The sequence below is a fragment of the Apodemus sylvaticus genome, chromosome 10 (genome assembly GCF_947179515.1).
Source record: "Apodemus sylvaticus chromosome 10, mApoSyl1.1, whole genome shotgun sequence".
Lineage (NCBI taxonomy): Eukaryota > Metazoa > Chordata > Mammalia > Rodentia > Muridae > Apodemus > Apodemus sylvaticus.
Window position 1 is genome coordinate 70427850 of NC_067481.1, and position 22227 is coordinate 70450076.

A 22227-nucleotide genomic window follows, 5' to 3' on the forward strand; every position below is an offset into this window, starting at 1 on the left:
GAGACTTCTGTATTCTACTTCTTTTTTTCACTCTGTACCAGAACAAAAGTCTTCTTTGGCCTGTTTTCTAGGCCCTGTTACAGACGCCTCAAATTCAAAACTCATTTCCTAAAAGAGGTCTTCAGTAATGATCTAAATTCAAGCAGCTACTAAGTGACTTCACATCATCATGTTGTATCATACTCACAGTACTTATTTCTGTATAGCATACAATTTGTTGGTGGTCTTCTCTTTCTTTCCTTCCTTCTTTTTTGTTTTTTTGTGACCAGGTTTTACTGTGTAGCTCTAACTGTCCTGAAACTCACTCTGTAGACCAGGCTACCCTCGAACACATAGAGATCTGACTGCTTCTGCTTTCTAAGTCCTGGGATTAATGGTATGGAGCAACTCCACCCTTGCTGTACACAGTTCTTACTGTGCTTTCAAACTCTAGGACACTAGAGATCTAATCTAAGTATTTCAAATGCCTAAGATAGGATGACTGTAAAAGGTGCTTAACAAGTACCTGGTAACAAATGAGCAACTATATAGCACAGACTGATAAACCAATTACACTTACCTAAGCTGATGCTCCCTGAGGTTTGATAGTATTTCCATTCCATGGAGATAAGAATAAATAATATTTAAGTCCTGTGGAACAGAAGAGTGTTTAGATTACTTTTCAGATATATACTCCAAGATATGATACACACACCCCTCATTCAAATCTTTTTAAGCACCCAACCATTTAAGACAGAGCTCTGTTAACTATACAAGGGCCACAAAAACCTCTGAATTTCAAGTTTTAAAAAAGTAAGGAGGAGGGCTGGAGAGATGGCTCAGCAGGTAAGAGCACTGACTGCTCTTCTGAAGGTCCTGAGCTCAAATCCCAGCAACCACATGGTGGCTCACAACCATCTGTCATGGGATTTGATGTCCTCTTCTGGTGTCTGAAGACAGCTATAGTGTACTTATATGTAATAAATAAATCTTTAAAAAAAAAAAGTAAGGCGTTCCCTCTAAGAATTCCTCTTCTTCATGAGCATGACATGTACTCGGACAATAAAAAGCCAAAATCTCATTCTTCTTACCTAAGTGTATCACCTCATTATTTCATTTCTAAACAGCTATAACCTTTTCTCTAGTAGTCACATACTTGTGGACACTAAATAAAACACTCACATAGGCAAATACGTGTCTCACTTTGTTTTTACTTTCCTCCAGATTAATCTCAAAGTTTGTAAGCTTTAGGTATCCCATCTAACACCTCCAAAGATCTGGTCTTTCCTTTGTTTTAAAGATTTATTTTATTTTTAATTATGTGCATAAGGTGATGGTAAGGAGTATGTTCATACAATATCTCCAGAGTTGGAGTTACAAGTGGTTATAAGATGCTCACAGTGGGTTCTGGGAACACTGTTAAGAGCAGTAAACAGACTTAAGCCACTGAGCCATCTCTTTCCAGCCTCATGGGTTTTTTTTTTTAAAAGTCCCCTTAAAACATGATTTTCTAAAGACCCTAAAGAGACTCAGTGTTATAATTTCCTATAAGCAAAAATATATCCAATGCATAACACTACTGTTAGCCCTGAAAGCAGCAAGCAATCTTTCTTTAGCCTTCTGATAAATTATAATCTTACCTATGAGCCTTGGCATATGCAAAAAGTTCACATCTCCAACAGAAAGGGGATGTTATTTAAGATTACTGGTATATGGTGATGATAATAAAAAGCAGACAAACTTAAATTCTCTATATAGTATGTATCCTTTATTCTCTTGTAAGAAACATTTTTATACAGCAGAGAACACTGATAACTACTGTCTCACTCTGATATGAGATTTGCCAAGTATCAGTCAGTAACAGAGGAAAAGGAAATCAAAACAACTTGCTTTCTAGTAAGTTAATAAGGCAATATGGAGATACTAATAATAAGAAACATTGCAAGGAATCCAAAGATCACAATTTCCTACTAAGGAGAGTTAAATATACAGTATCTCTGATTAATCCTTATCAAAATGACAAGTGAAAAAAATTAAGTGAATAAAAGGGGTAACAAGATTGAAACCATGTCAAGTCAGAAAGTTCTACAAAGATCTGGAAGATCACAGATAAAGCAAATTAAACTTCTAATACAGCTACGATGATATGTCCTCTTTTCTATTATCTCATGCTTTCCTGTAACAGGAATATACCAACTTCCATCAAGAACTGGAATCTATGTGTTCTTCCTACTGATTTCGGTTAGTTCTATAATTTATTCCAATTAGTAAAATGGGACAGGAACAACCTGCAAGTACAGTGAGATTAAGAAGCGAACCAATGTTATTAAAGAATCAACCTTACCCAAACAAAATCTGTCTTAGTAACAGCCTAATTCACAGTAGATTCACTAAACCCACAGACCCACCTAATAAGTTATTGTTTGTTCTTAAATGTAGAATTTATATACTTGGCAGTTAGAATAACTTCCATAATGGCTCCATGACCTCATTAGTAGGCTATGAAGCTACAACAAGCTGAATGCAAGACTCTGAAACTGTACACCCCTGAGGAATAAAGTAGTAAACCAATGACAAGACTTCTTCAGAAAGTCTGTGTGTGTCTGTGTGTGTGTGTGTGTGTGTGTTTGTGTGGTCAGTATGAGGTAAGAGACTACTGACACCAGGACATATAGCAGGTAGTAACAGCTCTTTTCATACTGTATTCAATTGTGTGGATTGTTTCTAGCCCCCATCACAGTTGCAGTTTCAGACATAATATAGTTGCTGGAGCTAGGTATCCTCAACTAACTCAACTAGTTATGTAGTCTTCTGATTATAAGAAATAGTTGTTTTCATGTGGGGTGATATTAACTTATGGTTTTGCCATAGGGCTAGCTAGTTTAATGTTCCTACTATATCACACCATAGTCCAAAAACATCTAGATCTCCTAATTATGTATGATTTCATACCGCTTAACAGAAAGGACAAACAAATGAATCAGAGGTAGTTTGTACCTTGTAGTATTTGGTAATGTAAATGTCAGAAGGTAGAAAATAAACACTGAAAGACTACACTGTAGGAATGAACCTATTTCAGAAAAGCTGTTAGGGGTACCTTGGGTACATAAGGACATTCCTTCTAAAGGAAAAAGAATGCTGGGATTTCAAATTTAGGTCAAGACAAGAGTAAAAGAGACTTAACCAAGAACCTACCTCAAACTCCTAACATGAAAGACATTTTTTTTCCTATAGTTGCATTTATTTTGGAGGAGTTCCAGTGCACAAGTGGAGGCCAGGGAACAACTTTTGGGAGTAGGTCTTTCCTCCCACCATGTGTGGGAACCAAACTCAGAGCTTCAAGGTTAGCTGTGAGCACCTTTTTTGGACTAAGCATTACGAGCTCTATGAAAAGTTTTTCATTAAAGAGAATGATAACAAGAAACAAAGGCAAGGGTGCTGGAGAGAAGACTCTGCAGTTAAGAGCACTGAATGCTTGTGCAGAGGTCCTGAGTTACATTCCCAGCACCCACGTGGTGGGTCAAACCATCTATCTGTAATACGATCTGATGACCCCTCCTGTCATGTAGACATACATGGAAATATTGTTCATATACATAAATAAATAAATGTCTAAAAAAGGGAAACAAAGGCAAGTGACTCTTTAAAACAGAAATATACATATTTAGTGGTACATATTATTATTCAAACCATACTGACTTGTAAAGAACTGTCAGGTAGGAAATAGAAATTTGCAAAGCAGGAAGGAGATGGGGAGGAACTATACCAACAGTGGGTTCTAGAAACCTACAAAAGGTCCCCCCTGGGAAGACACAGTGGTCACCACATGCAAATATGTAAAATTAGATTTAAAAAAGAGAGAACAGCCTATGATAGCACATCAGTATAATCACAGCACTCAAGAGGTAGAACCTGGAGAATCAGACGTTCAAGGTCATCCTCAGCTACAAAGGGAGCTTGAGGTAAATCTGGGTCATAAGAAATACTGTTTCAACATGGAAGAACAAAAGACCAACAAAAAAGGAAAAATATTTTTTCAGGTAAATAATAACTAGACTAAAAGAGAAAAACATTTCAAGTTAGAAAGTTCACTACATAAGAAATACATCTATATATGAGTGTGACCTTGCAGGTTTGGAGCTCTTGATTCCTAAGGGTGTATATGGGTTTTGAAGAAAGGAGCAGTACAAGACTCTTACTGAATTTCAAGCTACAGATGCTAGCAGAGTAACTTTAAACTCTAGGACCTAAGAAGCAACAGGTGAGGGCAGCTGCTGATTTGAAAGAATAAACTGATCTTCATCAGCAGGGAGAAACAGAGCTGCTTTTATGTAGTACTTCAATACAGATTAGCAACCACTTACATATGAGAGCATGTATATAGGTTACATACAATACAGCACTTTTATAAAAAGAACTTGAGAATCAACAGATGTAGTATTCACTATGGTCCTGGAATCAACCCCTTGAATTAAAAACCAGCCTTTCCTACATCATGAATGTCAAGTCAGCCAAGGTTCTATAATAAGACTATCCCAAAAGCCCACTCCTAGGCGCAGAAGGGGTGGGAGTGGGGTACTGCAGAACTGAGTTTGAGTTCTGGTGCGTGTTGTAATAGTCCTATGAAATCCTAAACTAGCAACACTTATGAGTTTAGGGGGAAAATACATTCTCAGACCCAGAATCTTTGGGATTATGTCTCCATGTTGCCATGTCTCCACACGCAAGTCTTCACACACTAATGCTTAGGTTTACAGGCAGGCCCATGTCACTGTACACCATTTGTCTGGTAACATACTAATTGGGGATAAATGCAAAAAAACTAGGATGCTTACCAAATGCCAGTTCTTCCAATATACCAACTTAAATAGATATGAAGCACTAAGCCATCATAAGACAACTTCCAGAACACACGGGTAGTCACTTTTTACTTGTATTTTTTTTTTTTAAACACAGGTAGAAAGGAGTGTCTTGGGGCTTTTGTACCAGTTAACTATTTTGAGACAAGATTGAGGAAATACATGCCCTATTAGGCTTCTTGGTATATGCAAAAGAAAAATCTATCCTAGCAAACCTTACTTAGCTCCTTTGAAAAAAAAAAGAAAATGAAAAAAAAAAAATAGCGGCAAACTGAAAGTCTTACAGAATTTTGTTTGCAGTCACAAATTCAAATGCTAGAAAGGGAATGCTAATCACTTACAGAGTGTACTTGAAAGCTATTGATGGAGCCTGAAAGGAGAAGCAGGGAGAAAGACAGAAAATTAACCATCTGGGACATGACAACATCCCCACATCACTAGCATCTGATTCTTTAACTGTACCAAAAAAGTATTGCGGAAATTATTCAGAGCATTAGAACAAAGACCAGGTTAGGATTGGGAATAAAATAAGAGATTTCAGCTAAGCAAAAAAGTGAAGTCACACACTGCAGTTAGCAACAAACCATATACACAATGGTGGTCCCAGATGAAAAATTGCCTTATAGCTATAACAATGTCATAGGGCAATACAGATTTGTGTGTCTGTGTGATTTTTGTGCCAACAGAGCTTCTGTCCTGACAGTTGTATAGAAACACAACACAGTTATTTATATACTTGATAATGATAAATGACTCCATCACTGGCTTAGATTCACTATACCTTTTATTGGTGCCCATGCATGTACACACATTTGTACATATGGAGGCCAAAGGACAACTCTGAGTGTTGCTCCTTTGCCACCTCTATTTGTTTACTTATTACTGGTGACGTAGTCTCCCTCACCAGTCTGGAATTCACTAAGGCTGGTTGACTGCATAGTTAACATGAATCCGACAAACACTATCACACCTGATTTTTCATGTGAGTTGAGGATTAAACTCATGTTCTCATGCTTGCAAGCATGGTAAACTCTTTACTGAATGAAATCTCTTCCCAACTCTTTCATACTTCTTTGAGAGTAAGCCTGTACTGACATTAAAAAAAAAAAAGTTCAAGGGCTAGAGATATAGCTCAGGGGTAAAATGCCCAACTGCAAATAGTATATGCCATATTATACTGACACAAGCCTCACTTATGTTTACTACATTTCTTAAGTGTAGTAAGATGCCACAGAAAAGTGACTGAGCTGTAGTGTGTTGTGTAAGTCCATACAATCACAAAATTACCCAATGATGCATTTCTCAGAACTTATCCCTATTGTTAACAAAAGCATGACCAGACTTTCTTTTTTTTTTTTACTTTCTTTTTTTTTATTCGATATAATTTATTTACATTTCAAATGACTTCCCCCCTTCTAGCCCCCCCACTCCCCGAAAGTCCCGTAAGCCCCCTTCTCTTCCCCTGTCCTCCCTCCCACCCCTTCCCACTTCCCCGTTCTGGTTTTGCTGAGTACTGTTTCACTGAGTCTTTCCAGAACCAGGGGCCACTCCTCCTTTCTTCTTGTACCTCATTTGATGTGTGGGTTATGTTTTGGGTATTCCAGTTTTCTAGGTTAATATCCACTTAATAGTGAGTGCATACCATGATTCACCTTTTGAGTCTGGGTTACCTCACTTAGTATGATGTTCTCTAGCTCCATCCATTTGCCTAAGAATTTCATGAATTCATTGTTTCTAATGGCTGAATAGTACTCCATTGTGTAGATATACCACATTTTTTGCATCCACTCTTCTGTTGAGGGATACCTGGGTTCTTTCCAGCATCTGGCAATTATAAATAGGGCTGCTATGAACATAGTAGAACATGTATCCTTATTACATGGTGGGGAGTCTTCTGGGTATATGCCCAGGAGTGGTATAGCAGGATCTTCTGGAAGTGAGGTGCCCAGTTTTCGGAGGAACCGCCAGACTGCTTTCCAGAGTGGTTGTACCAATTTGCAACCCCACCAGCAGTGGAGGAGTGTTCCTCTTTCTCCACACCCTCTCCAACACCTGCTGTCTCCTGAATGACCAGACTTTCTAATGCTGATCAGTGACTTGTCTGTGCGAAGGTGAGTGATGGAGTCACTGTCATCCTAAAACAAACAAGCTCTCCTGCACCCTTCAAATAATCCAAATCTACAGCATTTATTGTAGATATATTTTATGGGCTCCTGTTTCGGGTACAGTGAATAAGTTAAACCCATGTTTTAGACTTGATACTCAGTACCAGGCTTGCCATGGTGAAACTCAGTGTTAGGCAAAGTCACATGCCTCCTGATAACAGTCCCACCATCCATTACAACTATGCTTAGGTCAGGAGGTTGAGTACCTCCTTCAACCTCAGGCAGTAGAGGGAAAATAAGATTCCATTTGCTAGGGAGCAGAGCATAAAAGCTAGCCAAGGGCTTTGTCCTCCTAGAGTTCTATGCTTGGATCAAACACCTATAGAAACTGAATGACCTATATGCAGGCTAGAGTTTACACATAGAGCCTCGAATCTGGCTCCTTCAACAGGGAGATATTTGTGTATGAAACTCCAGTTTTTGTCAGTATTGTTTCCAGCCTTGGACTGGTTCCACGGCATATCTGATCTACTAAAGTAATACAGTTCTCTGTAGCTATGAGACTCAGGTATGAAACAGCTTAGCATCATCTTTGGCAGGCAAGGCACTGTCTCTACTTCCTACTCCCAACCTCAGGCAGTGCTAGTATTGCCAAGTCAGTATTAACTGATAGGACTCTAAACTGCCAAAGTGCCATACAGGTCCATGCACTAGCAGGACAGACACATACTTCATTACCAACAGCTATGGACCTCAGTGCACCTGGGATTGTTAAACTTCAGCATGTAAGGCCTGACTAGGCTTAAGAGTCAGTCAGGTGGACCAGGACTGAACCTTCATCACCACTATCCCAACATTTGGCAGCACAGTGTGGTTGGTATAAGGCCCAATTCATGGGACAGCATAGTAAGCACAAAGCTATATGCTGTAACTTAGTGCTAGGCTGGTCAGACAGAGTCTCTGAACAGTCCCCGTACAGTAGACTAACACCTATGACTGGTTGCAGTCATCTTGGGCTAGGAGTCAACCTCAGCAACAGGCAGCTTATAGCACTGTGACCCTTGGTCATAGGACACTATGCGTTGTGCTGATAGTATGTGGGCTTAAAGTACTACTTATAAGTATTGGTGGCTACTGGTATAAATGCCCAAGGATCAAAGATCTATCCAAAGAGATTCTTTTCTGAACAAGGTTGAATACTGCATTGTCATATAATAAATACTAAAAAGAGACAGATGAGGCAGCAGGGCCTACAGGACTCCAGGCAGAAGCTTGAAGTTAAAAGACTATACTTTCTTGGTTCTTTCCAAATGACATACATAGTCTATATGAGACAAACCTAGGCTTAAATTGTGCTCAAGTACCAAAGTGTACAAACTCACTCACTCTCTCTCTCTCTCTCTCTCTCTCTCTCTCTCTCTCTCTCTCTCTCTCTCTCTCTCACACACACACACACACACACACACACCTGGGAAAAATACATGAAAAAAATGAAAACTATCTATACTTTGTGATGGTAAAGAAAATAACTAATATTCAACTTACAGGGTCTCAAGAATTTAAAAATGGCAAAAAATTAGAAAACATTGTTGAGTGAAATAAAAACAGAATTTGTATTAGGATACAAATATCCATACATAATAAAAGATTAAAGGTAACACCAGTTACATCTAAAGCCAAGTCTATCCAAATTATGTCTATAGTTAAGCTTTCAAAATAAAAGACAAAAAAGATTTTAAGGGCTGGCAAGATGGTTTATCTGTTAAAAAGTACTGGCAGTTCTTACAGAGAACTGAGTTCAGTTATTAGCACCCACATGACAGCTTACAACCATCTGTAATTTGGTTCCAGAGGCATCTGATGTCCTCTTCTGGCCTCTACAGGCACACAAGTAGTGTAAGGCACACATGCAAGCAAAACACATGTGTACATATAAATAGTTAAAAGACTTCTATGTGAAAATATATCACTATCACATGCAAGTATCCCCATTCTCATGAAAGCAGCCTCAGCAGGAATCTTACAAGGCAGGAAAAAAGTGGCATGAAATTTTCACATCACCAAGGAAAAATCACCATTAATCAAGAACACTGTGTCCAGGGTGAAGGAAATATTAAAACAACTGCCTATTGCCCAGCATGATAAAACCTGTATTCCATTCCTGGAATCCACATGAGGGGAAGAGAAAACCAACTCTTCCAAGTACTTTTCTGACTCTACATGTGCACAGTGGCACACACAGTTTGCTTTCCCCCTACACAGACAAAGTTATATGTGTGTGTGTGTATGTGTGTGTGTGTGTGTATGTATGTATGTATGTATGTTTGTTTTTAAAAAAGAATATTGTAACCAATTGATGAGATAACATCATTCCCAGAAAAGCAAAAGCAAGAAGAGTTATATCCCCACCACGTATGAAACACCATCTTGATTGGTAAAGGGAAGGTCTTCAAACTACAAGAGATTGACAAATAAGAGAACATGGAAAAGAATAAAACTGACTAGTGAGAGTATTTACACAGACAAATCCAGATGCTTTAATATTGCTAAAAATGGTGCACATACTATACATATGTTTAGCATCTACCCTTGTCTAGATTAAAACAACTGTTCTTGTTCCTTTGATTTGTTCTTATTTTTTTATGATCATGTTAAAGTGCTACAATTTTAAAATAGTTAAAACCAAAAGATGTTTGTATGTATCACAAAAAAACCATAAGAAAAAAAACTACAATATACAAACCAAAAGTAATAAGCAAAGAATCAAGTCACACTACTAGAGCCAAATAATAGTCAAGTAAAGCACTAAACCATCAAGAAAGACTACAAGAAAGGGAGAAAAGAGGGAGCAACAACAAAAATAGAGAGTGCATTACAAAATGGTAACCATACCTTTCCACGATTACTTTGAATCTAAGTGAGTTAAGTTCTCCAGTTAAATAGTCTGGGGGGTATAGTGCTTCCTTAGCATGTACTAGGCTTCAGGTTCAATCCTCCTCAGCATTATAGACAAACAAACAACTCCCAAACACACAGAGAACGATTAAATAGAAAACCTACTCTATATGTTTATCAGAAATCAAGGTAAAGGACACACATATATGCAAAGTAAAGGAATGGAATACTTATTTCATTACAATGGAATCCAAAAGAAAAAAAAAACAGAGGTCAAGAGTAAAAAGAGACAAGAAAGATCACTGTATTATGATAAGGAATTAGTTCAGCAGAGAAAGTAACTTTCCGAAATATATATGCACCCAAATAAATAAAATACTATTGAGGACATGTATGTATGGTAAATGCACAAACATATGAACATGTATTTATACATACATTTATGTACACATGCACAACTCAAAGTAGAAAAATTCCATATAACTGTTTAAAAGTCTCCGCCTCCCAACGTAATTTAGTAATTCAATGCAATCTGTATCAAAATACCAATGACCCTGGACACCAAACAACCACCATCACCACCCTGAACTTGCAAGAGGTGTTTGACCAGATGGAATAAATCAGAAGATAAGACTATCCCAAACAGAAAAAGACAGGAAAGAGTTTTGGAAATCCAAAAAGGGAGTTAAAGGATATCTGAAAATGCTAAGAAAAACACATATGATTAACCAAAAAGAGTAGGCTAGGGTCACATCTGTGCCATAGTTCCCAGGTGGGGAATAGGAGAAGCAAGGGCAACAGATAAGCCAAGCACAAAACATGTATTCTCAAGAAAAGTCCAAAGCTTTGATAAGCTTCAAATCCTGTTGGAGGTTCTGGTGAGAAACAAATTCCTTGGTGGAAAAATTAATATAGACTGAAGTCCCATTTCATCACTTTATATGAGACCCCAAGGGCAGGGCCAGGAGCCATCTGAGAAGGAACCTATTGTTAAGCTGAGAATGGGGAACCACAGGCCTAGGAACTGCAATCAGGCCTGCCAAAGACATAGGATGAAGGAAGGCCCAGGAAAACAGCTATAAAGAGCAGTGAGCCAGACTGGCAAGCTGGAGGGCACAGGGAGTTGGGGGACTCATTCAAGCAGGCAAGTACATAAGGAATGATAGTCTCTTATCAATAGCTCATCAATTGAAATAATTCTGGAGTTTGATAGCTTAAGGTTAGTAGCTCAACCTCTGGAGCTACCTATCTATCAACAGTTCCAAAGAGCCTAGAATGTTGAAGGTCCTGTGGTGTACTAAAGAACCACTGACATATCAATCTAGCATAGTGATTGAAAACCAGGAGATCTTTAACGTATGGAGACATGTCCTTTACTTACTTAGTTCTCAGTGCTGTTACTGCTTCTCACACTTCTGATGTACCAGAGAGAAACCATTCCCCCAGAACCTTTGCAGGGGAGAGAACTTGCCACAGGTGCAATCTAAGTGTGGCCAGCAGAGGCCACTGGTGTTCAAACAAGGAAAATTATCAATGAAAACAGCAGTGCCAGACAACATACATTTACCCAAGAAACTCAGCATAAGCTCTGGGAAAGACAGAAGCCCAGTTTAACTGATCCCCTCCAGCCCTCATGCACAGAAATTTATTGAGCAATATTTTTCTCTTTTCTCTTGTATCATTCTGCCATGTATCCTCCTCTGTTTCAACACTCTTTTTAATAAACAGCATGTTAAGCTATTTTAGATGCTCTTATGTTTTCAGTCCCCTTCATGCATTTACCTAATTTCATTTCTGAATTTTCCCATTATTGGGAAATCTTTATTTCTCACTTATTTTTTCTAATTTCTTGTTCTTTTCTCTTCCATACTTCTCTATTGCTTCTTTTTCCTTTTTCTCATTTAACCGATTTCTCCCTTTTTCTGCCCTTCTCCTTCATTTATTTCATCCACTTACTATATCCACACTAACCTTAAATAATTCTAACGTCATAGCACATTATATGCAACCTTGTCATTTTTGTACTGTGATAATTAACTGATGACATCAGTGGGCTTCAATCAATTGTGAAGTATATTTACTGTGTATTGGTTTGATGCAGTCTGCGGATAATAGTAGTTTGTTTTCTTCTCTCTGAATGGTAACGGGGACTGAGCAATCATGACTGACCAGTGAGAAGTCAAAAGGAAATGTAAAAACACCTAGATTCAAATAAGAGTTTCTGTGTAATGGTCTCTGGTGGTCTTAGTTTTACCCCAAAAAACTAAGGCAGTGATGAGAAAGTAGAGCTATTAAGATGTAATGAGGCACAATGATCATGGCAACTCTTATAAAGAAAAGCATTTAATTGGGGCTGGCTTACAGTTTCAGAGGTTTAGTCTATTTATTGGCCTGTCCAGATCAGGAGAGGGAGAGGGAGAGGGAGAGGGAGAGAGAAAGGGAGAGGGAAAAGGAGGGGGAAGGGGGAGAGACAGACACCCACACAAACACACACATACACACAGGGCATGTGAGCTGCAAGCCACTCGGCAAAGCTTGAGTTTTTGAAACCTCTAAGTCCACCCTCAGTAACACACTTCTCTAAAGCCATACCTTTTAATAATGCCATTTCTTGGTGACCAAGCATTCAACTCTAGGAGCCTATGGGAGCCATTCTTATTCAAACCATCACAGTTCCAAAAATGTTAGGTAAAATGTGATATGGTATTAAAGAATAATGACAAAGGAAAAAAATCTGTGTTCAGTATAGAGACAATCTCATCTACAATACTGTTTTCTTTTATTTTTGCATTGGTGAGGGGTCAAACCCCACAGACTCACACATCACAGGCAAACTATACCATGGAAATACATCCCATATCCCTTTTGAAAACATTCCCAATTTGTAGTTGTTTGGCTCTACAAAATTACACTTGTAGGTACACAGAGTAATGGCCAATCTTAATTGTCAACTTGTCAAGATTTAGAAAGTAATAATACATCTCTGGGCCTTGTCTAATGATGGTGTTCTAGAAGGTTAATATGGATGCACAATCAATTGCATGAGCTGTGTACTAGACTAACAAGAAAAGAGAAAATCCACTGAGCATCAGCAAGCACCTGTCTGCATCCTGACTGGAGGTGCAATGTGACCAGCTGCCAAAGCTCCTGTTGCCATGCCTCCCTACCATGATGTTCTCTCTGTTCCCCCATACTGTGAGCCAGAATAAGGTCTTCTGTAAGTTTCTTAAGTTTGATAAGTGAGAAAAGAAGCAAATATTCAGAGTCAACTTCACTACATAAGATGTTACTAAATGAATGGCATTTATTTATTATAGCCAGACATGGTATACTAGTGATTCCAGAACTCAGGAGACTGAAGCAAGAAGACACCAGATTAAGGCCACCCTGAGCTATGTTAAGACACTGTCTTAAAATAATAAAAGAGTTAAAAAGCACTAATTGGTGGAGGAAGCAGCTATATAAGTATCAATACAAGAACAACAACAAAAAGCCCAAAGAAGGTTTTGTATATTATTCTAAGTAAAGTCAGTGCTAAAAGACCCTGTTAAGTCATATGGCTTGAGCAAGAAATTTTATTTTACTTCTTTGGAATCATTCATTTCCTTTGCATATGCAAACCTCATTTTGGTAGTGACATCAAATAAAATAACTCTGTTACTCTGTTATGCAAGTTCTACTATGAATTAGGGTTTTATAGAATCAATCTTATTGTTTCCATGTATCAAAGCCCTAAAGCTCTCCTACTGCCAAAGTTACCATTTATACCAAAGAATTAAGATCGTGACATTTGGAAGCATACTCCAGAAGAGCAAACGAGTGCTGTGTACGACTCTTAAACCTAGAAATTTTACAAAAAGAGTTCATTCTCATGTTTTGTTTGTGAGACGAAATCTTATATAGTCAAGGCTAGCCTTCTGCCTCAGCTTCCTGTGTGCTAGGATACCATTGTTTTGTTTGTTTGTTTTGGTTTTTTGGGGGAAGGTTATTGTGTGTGTATGTGTCTGTGTGTGTGTGTGTGTGTGTGTGTGTGTGTTTAAATTCAGAACCATTTTTATTTTCTAGTCTCTAAAAACCCAAACTGACAGGTGTGGTGGCACATACCTTTAATCCCAGCACTTACGAGGCAGAGACAGGAAGATCTCTGTACATTTGAATCCAGCCTGGATTACATAGCAATTCCAGGCCATCTGGGGCACAAAGACAGTCTCAAAGAAACACACATGAAATTCTTTTTCCAGGATAACTAGGATTAGCTTAGAAAAATGGGTGGACATCTTCAGTCATTTCCCATTAATGGGAGCTTAACTTTATAGAACAGGTAAAAAACAAAACAAACAAACATCCAAAATCTAGCGTAAGTCAAGAAGTCAAGGAAATCCATTCTAGTTTAGGCTCTCCTCCTCCAGGAACCAACAATGCTATGTTATTCCACTTACCAAATCTGATCTAGCTTAGTAATCTTCTTCCTTTTGGTGCATTTCAAACTGTCCTTCTAGCACCACATTAACAAAGTTAATAAATCCTAGAAGTATAAGTTGTGGGTGGAATATGCTTGCCCGAGGGAGTGGCACTATTAGGAGGTGTAGCCTTGTTGTAGTAGGTATGGCTTTATTAGAGTAAGTATGTCACTGTGGGGGTGGGCTTTGAGAGAACTTCCTCCTAAAAGCCACCCCTAAATAAATATCCATTTTAAGAGTTGCCTTGATCATGGGGTTTCTTTATAACAATGAAAACCCTAAAACAGAAGTTGACACCAGGGACTGGGGTATTGCTGTGATAGGCCAAACCATGCGTTTGGAGGAATGTGGATTTGGGGACTTTGAAAAGCAGTAGAATGTTTTAAGCATGGCTTAATGGGCCATCCTAATAGGAATATGGAAGACATTGGTGCTCTGGGTGATTGAACTGTGCAGACATGGCCCAGGTGGTTTCAGTAGAGACAAATTTCAGTATGTGGCCTAGTGACTATTTTTGTGGTATTCTGGTGAAGAATGCGGTTGCTTTTTGCTCTTGTCCAAAGAGTCTAAGACTAAAGAGATTTACATTAACTGCATTGACAAGTTTCAAAGAAGCCTAGCAGAGACTTTGTTCTCTGGTTGAGACTCATGAATAGCATTTTGATCAAGCATAGCAAGCTTAGAAAGGAAAAGTACAAAATGTATGGTTCAAAAAATAAATGGGAACCAAAAAGTAGAAAGAAGCTGAATCTCATGTTCAAGGATATTAAATGCAATTAAGAGAATGGCCACCTTGGGACAAGATTCCCAACCTAAGCTTATTGTTTATATGTTTGCAGCTTAACAAGTGATAGTTATATCATGTTAAGCATCAATGCCTAGTTATTCTTTTCATTTGGACTTTAAATCTGGAATGAACTACAATCCAGAAATAGAGGTCACACGTGCAATCCAGAGCTTGAGGAATAGTGGCTATGAAACGTTTTTGACCCAGGTATGGTGGTACACACCTTTTATCTAAGGAGACAAAGCCAAGCAGATCTCTGAGTTCAAGGCCAGCCTGGGGCAGAGCAACTTCTAGGTGAAGAAAAGCTTAAGCCCAGGCATAGTGGTACAAGTCTTTGATCCCAGCATTCAGGAAACTGAGCCATGCATATCTCTGCAATCAAGGTCAATCTACAGAGCAAATTCCAGGACAATCAAACTCAGGCAATGAAGAAGTAGGAAAACAGAAAGCTTGTAATTTTTAGAACAGCGCCAACAAGCAGCAAAACTTGGCAGCTTCAGCCATGTGGCTCTGGCTTTAGAGTCAAGTCTATTATTCTTATAGAAGGGACTTCTGGGACAACTGATGCTGGTTAGTTGGAGCTAAGAAATTGGTGGTGATTAAAAGACCAACATCACTGAGGTGAAATCTTCTGGGAAGTGTTTTCTGAGAGCACAAAGAAGTTATGTTCCAGAGATAGCTAAGGTTGTACCTCGTGCTTCACCTGGACTTTAAGAATCATCCAAGCGGTACTAGTTTTGAAGGCATGAAGGGGTCATGAAAAGCAGCTGAGGCTTAGCACTCTATGTGATGCCAGGGAAGGCCAATGGTAAAGCTGCGGCCTCAGTTACAGCTGACAGCCCAAGACTGAAAAGGGGTCACACAAAAAAGAATTCACTTCAGTGATGCTGGTCTCATCACCACCAATTTCTTAGCTCTAACTAACCAGCATCAATTGTCCCAGTAGGTCCTTCTATTCTTGATTTTAAAGCCAGAGCCATATGGCTGAAGCTTGGCACTGTGATGGGAGCCTGTGAAAGGCCATTGGTGAAGCCTAGCTGCAGTGGAAGGAAAACTGCCAGTACCATGGGATGAAAACCAAGAACACCAACAGCAGTGGAGTAGAGTCAACCAGGGCTCAGAGTGCTACAGAGGCAAAGCTAGAGATGGGACCGAAATATTTTGAAGAAGCCCAGAATACTCCAGACATTGGAACAAGAAGCTGTAATGTTGAGGTTGTCTTGGAGACCCCAAGATATTTGAGATGTCAGAGCCCTGGGAAACCTGCCAAGGAAAGCTGCTAAGTGGGAATGGAACTGGCCAAAAAGAATTGTGTTGTAGTCAACAAAGCAGAAAGGAGCTGGACATCAGACATGGAGATGGAGTTTGTCCAGCTGGTTTTGGTCTTGCTTTGGTACAGTATTTCCTCACCATGAAGTTTTTGGAATGATAATGTACAATATCCTGTGATGTTGGAGGGACATGATCTGCTTTTTTTATTTTGATTTTATAGGGTATTACAGTTAAGAGATTGCATGAATCGCAGAAGAGATTTTAGCATTGTTTAGTCTGTTATAGACTATGGGACTTGTGAAGTTGGGCTAAAAGTATTTTGTATCATGCTATTGCTAGGTATGGCCACGATAGACTCATGTATTTGAACAAGCCTATAGGGGTCAGGGAGTGGAATGTGAAGGTTTGAATATGCTTGACCCAAGGAGTGGCATAATTAGGTGGTGTGGCATTATTGGAGGGAGTATATCACTATGGGGGTGGATTTTGAGAGAGCTTCGTCCTAACTACCTGTAAGCCATCCTTAATTAAATGATGTCCATTTTAAGAGTTGCCTTGGTCATGGTGTCTCTTTTTTTTTTTTTAATTTGATATATTTTTTATTTACATTTCAAATGATTTCCCCTTTTCTGATCCCCCACTCCCCGAAAGTCACATAAAGCCCCCTTCCTTCCCCCCGTTCTCCCACCCACCCCTTCCCACTTCCCTGTTCTGGTTTTGCCTTATACTGCTACACTGAGTCTTTCCAGAAACCAGGGGCCACTCCTCCATTCTTCTTGTACCTCATTTGATGTGTGGATTATGTTTTGGGTATTCCAGTTTTCCAGGCTAATATCCACTTATTAGTGAGTGCATACCATGATTGATCTTTTGAGACTGGGTTACCTCACTTAGCATGATGTTCTCCAGCTCCATCCATTTGCCTAAGAATTTCATGAATTCATTGTTTCTAATGGCTGAATAGTACTCCGTTGTATATATATATACCACATTTTTTGCATCCATTCTTCTGTTGAGAGATACCTGGGTTCTTTCCAGCTTCTGGCTATTATAAATAGGGCTGCTATGAACATAGTGGAGCATATATTTTTATTACACGCTGGGGAATCCTCTGGGTATATGCCCAGGAGTGGTATAGCAGGATCTTTTGGAAGTGACCTGCCCAGTTTTCTGAGGAACCGCCAGACTGATTTCCAGAGTGGTTGTACCAATTTGCAACCCCACCAGCAGTGGAGTAGTGTTTCTTTCTCCGCATCCTCGCCAACACCTGCTGTCTCCTGAGTTTTTAATCTTAGCCATTCTGACTGGTGTAAGGTGAAATCCCAGGGTTGTTTTGATTTGCATTTCCCTGATGACTAATGAAGTTGAGCATTTTTAAGATGTTTCTCCGCCATCCGAAGTTCTTCAGGTGAGAATTCTTTGCTTAACTCTGTACCCCATTTTTTAATAGGGTTATTTGGTTTTCTGGGGTCTAACTTCTTGAGTTCTTTGTACATATTGGATATTAGCCCTCTATCTGATGTAGGGTTGGTGAAGATCTTTTCCCAATTTGTTGGTTGCCGACTTGTCCTTTTGATGGTGTCCTTTGCTTTACAGAAACCTTGTAATTTTATGAGGTCCCATTTGTCAATTCTTGATCTTAAGAGATATTGATGTTCTGTTCAGGAACTTTCCCCCTGTACCGATGTCCTTAAGGGTCTTCCCCAGAGTCTTTTCTATTAGCTTCAGAGTGTCTGGCTTTATGTGGAGGTCCTTGATCCATTTGGATTTGAATGTACAGCAGAATATTTGTTCAGCCACCCTCAGAGTGTTCAAAGTGACTCACTCAAAAATGACTCAAGTACATCAGAAGTGTTTTGCCAGGTCAGGGAAAAAAAAATCCATTCTACAGGTTTACAGTCACAGACCATTATTCTAAAATCTGAAGCAAGTTAAGAAATAATCATAAGACAGCTAAATATGGTTTCAGTCCTCAGCCCCTTTAACTTTTATATCAAAACCAAACTAGATCTTAATTTTTTTATTTTTAAATTTGAGGCAGAATTGTACTAGCAATCAAAAGAGCATGAAATTCTGACTGACAAAATTTCCCCCTCTTCATTTTGAGTTACAGTCTCACACTATAGCCCACGCTGGTCTTGAACTCATAGCAATTCTCTTCCTCAGCTCCCTATGAACTCCTTTTTGGAAAAAAAAAAATCTAAAAAGTTAAAACATTATCTTTGATGTTTCCTTAAAAAAAAGTCTTGAAGCCATACAGAAAAGGAATTTCTATTCTAAAATATAACTAAGTTTCTTCTATTTGAATTGTCTTTCAAGCACCGCCAGATATTTTACAAGCTATTTCAGCTTCTTTATGATGACTGTATGTTATTCATCTTTAAGAATTGTTTTATTTATGTGTATACCATGTACTTTAAGGTACTAAACAAAGTCTTCAGAGGGCATTGGATCCCCTGGACCAGGAGTTACAGGTGATTGTGAGCTACCTGATAAGGGTGCTGGGAAAATAACACAAATCCCTTGGAAGAACAGCAAGGGCTCTTAATCATCAGCCATCTCTTCAGCCCTTATTCAATTTTTAGAAAAATAGCAAAATTTGCAAGTTTGTCAAACTAAGTCTTTTTATGTCAGCACATCCAATATCAGACTGATAAGGCATCACTACTACTATAATAATAAAGTATGAACTAAAAATCAGAACACATGCATTGACCTCAAGGGGTTCAAAGCCATAGATATACCAGCAATCAGAACACAGTATTAGAACATCATATTTGAAGGAGAATCAAAATTTCAGAAAAACAGAGGAGTTGAAAAATGAAAAAAGATGAGCACCAGGGATGAGATTTCAATCCAAGGTCTTATTTTCCTAAAAGATGATACATTTCTTTCCAGACAGAAGAAATAACAAACCAATACATATAACTACCATTTATTGTCATCTGTAGGCACACGGAAAAATATCTTACATTATCTCATTTCATTTAGTCCATATAAAAAAGCTCCAGTATTTAGATTTTAGAGAAGTTAGGTAACTTTCCAAGAATCACTCAAATACTCAGAGCTTCCAAAACATTGTTCTATGTGCATAGCCATCTTAATCACAACAGCTGTAATCATCTGCAAAGGGCCCTTAAGTCACACCTGCCAATGTTCCCTCCAGCTGGAAAGTGTCATTACACCTTCACCTGAGATTCCAGCCATGTCCAGCTATGCCACTACCCTAGCTGTATGTAATTCTGCTTCAGTTGCACATGTTATAGAAGGGATGGCTAAACTTTCAACATTGTAAAAAGATGTTATCATCTATAAAGTTCATACTCAAGAAACACACAATCCCATGAAAGGAAGTTGAAGAGGGGGATCATATTTTTTAAAGTAAGTTTTCAGTTTTGTTTTGGACTGTATTCTAGGCCAGTCACTGCAAGCATGAGCTGTGGTTGGGCACACCTGCTGAGAATATAAAGGGTGGAAGTTTAACTCAAGGAGGGTGAGGGATTTATGAGGAAGTTATCAACCACACTACAGTGAGACTTTTTAGTGATGCTGCTATTTTTGTTTGGTTGTTTGTTTTTCCACATGATAGTAGGCCTATACTTGGATAGAACTGATACTTTGTCCTGTTGTTGGTAACTTAATTGGAGGGAGCAGTCATTTACTTCTCTCGGGAAAAGTTAACACATACAAAAATATTAGACACCAGTATTGAAATGGGATCTTGTAAATAAAAATTCCAGGACTTGCTAGCATCACCATGCTAGCCTGGAGTCCCAACACTTGGGAGGCTAAAGCAGGAAGGCTTGAGGTCAGTACTGGCTATACAGAAAGTGAGGCCAGTCTGGACTACATAGTCAGACCCTATCACCAAAACAAACCCCTAAATTCCAAGGCTTATATTACACCACATACATACTATGCAAAGCAGAGACGGAGAATGTGGCATGTTGCACAGTATCCCAAATCTCCATCTATCTATCAGAATTACATGGGCTATGTATAAATAACAATGCCTATGGGCTAGTTCTGAAGGCTCTAATTTAAGAAGTGAAAGATTGGCATAGTATTTATTAATAAAAAGTGAGCTTAAGTATATTTCCTGAGTTGGAAAATTGTATAGCTTAGGTTCATAAACAGTGTTAATGTATTTACAGATATACTGTACATCTGAGAAACCCATGATTAGTCCATTCTGCTCCTGTGCAAACATCACAGAGAATACAGACCACTTAAAAACTACAACAGTTATTAGAAGTCTCAGGAAACATCTTGGAATACAGTAAAGTCTTTTTATTTTTTTATTTTATTTTTTGGAGTCATGGTCTCAACTACTTTGTCTGGGTTAGACTTAAACTTGTGTGCTCAAATAACCCACTAGCTTCCCTGAATATTAGTGCTATAGACACGTATACTTGTCTTTGGTTGGGCTGGAGTCCAGATCCCACACATGTTAGTTAGGTGTTTTACTTGAATCCATATCTCTTTAATAGCTTTTGTGGTTTTAGAACACTTTTAATTACCAAGACCAGTACTTAAGCCCACATATTCCCATAAGAAATTTTTTTTAAAAATGGGAAAGGAAATCAGATAGCACAGGAAAGACAACGTGTTGTGAAACCTGGATCCAAAATGTTGGACAAAGAGCTACAGAAGTAAAAACTTTTATAATATCTAAATGTCACACTTCACTATTCAGTCTAGTTCACTAATATTTCTTACAAAGTTATAAAAACACTCATTCTAAACTTGGCCTGGTGCACATACTTATAATCCAAGAACTTCAGAAGCTGAAATAAGAAGAAATGATGATTTAGAGAGCAGTCTAAGCTATATAGTGAGACCCTGTCTCAAAAAACAAACACATCACTGTACTGGCAAGTTACATTCTGACTTGCTTCCTGCCAGAAGCATCGTTTTTTGTTGTTGTTGTTGTTTTTTGTTTGTTTGTTTGTTTGTTTTTTGAGATAGGGTTTCTCTGTGTAGCTCTGGCTGTCCTGGAACTCTCTCTGTAGACCAGGCTGGCCTCAAACTCAGAAATCCGCCTGCCTCTGCCTCCCAAGTGCTGGGATTAAAGGCATGTGCCACCACCGCCCGGCCTGCCAGAAGCATCTTAAAGGAGGAAAGACATTTTGGTTTCTACCTTCAGGGGCTATCAGTCCATCACGGCCGGGAATGCAGGATGGCTAAAGTGGATCTGAGTAAAGGAGGGCAGAGAGTGAGGAAAAACTCCTCAGATGTTTGGTAATTAACAAGAAAAGAGCAAGTTTGGGCTAGAAGTAGAGCAGGACTATGACTGAAATACCTATCCCCAATAACCCACACCTGCTCCAAAGGTTTCACAACCTCCCAACAACATTGCCACCAGCTGGTGACAAGGTATTGAAACACAGGAACCTGTATGTGTGTGTGGTGGTGGTGGTGGTGGTGGTGGTGGTGAGGAAATTTGAAATTCAAACCATAATGATGCCTATTTATATATTTTCGCATGCTGTGCACTCAGTACACATTCAAGGAAAAGGAAATAAATTAAGTTTAACACATGAATGTTATCCCCTTCTATTGTAACTTTGGTTTTTGTTTGTTTGAAACATGGTCTTATGTAGACTGGATTGGTACTCTTAATGCTGTAGCCTCCACTTCCTAAATGTTGGTATTCCAGGCATGTGTTATCATGCCTAGCTTTTAAAAATAGAATCCCCCAATCCTACCCTGAGAATTGAGCCCAAGGCTTCATATTTGACAGACAAATGCTCTACAACTAAGCTACACTCCTAGCCCATGCATTTTATTTTATTTTATTTTGTTTTGTTTTTCGAGACAGAGTTTCTCTGTGTAGCCCTGGCTGTCTTAGAAGCCCATGCATTTTTATT

At 38.8% G+C, this 22227-nt stretch overlaps 1 protein-coding gene across 4 annotated transcripts in view; it reads right to left on the bottom strand.

The window, feature by feature from the left end:
* The window catches only part of Rapgef6 (Rap guanine nucleotide exchange factor 6), a 183335-nt gene that overhangs the window by 157860 nt on the left and 3248 nt on the right, over positions 1-22227 (bottom strand). For all 4 annotated transcript variants that reach the window (XM_052195332.1, XM_052195333.1, XM_052195331.1 and 1 more), the window contains exon 2: positions 560-630. In XM_052195332.1, coding sequence (XP_052051292.1) covers positions 560-630 — 71 coding nt within the window. The remainder of the gene's footprint in view (positions 1-559; positions 631-22227) is intronic.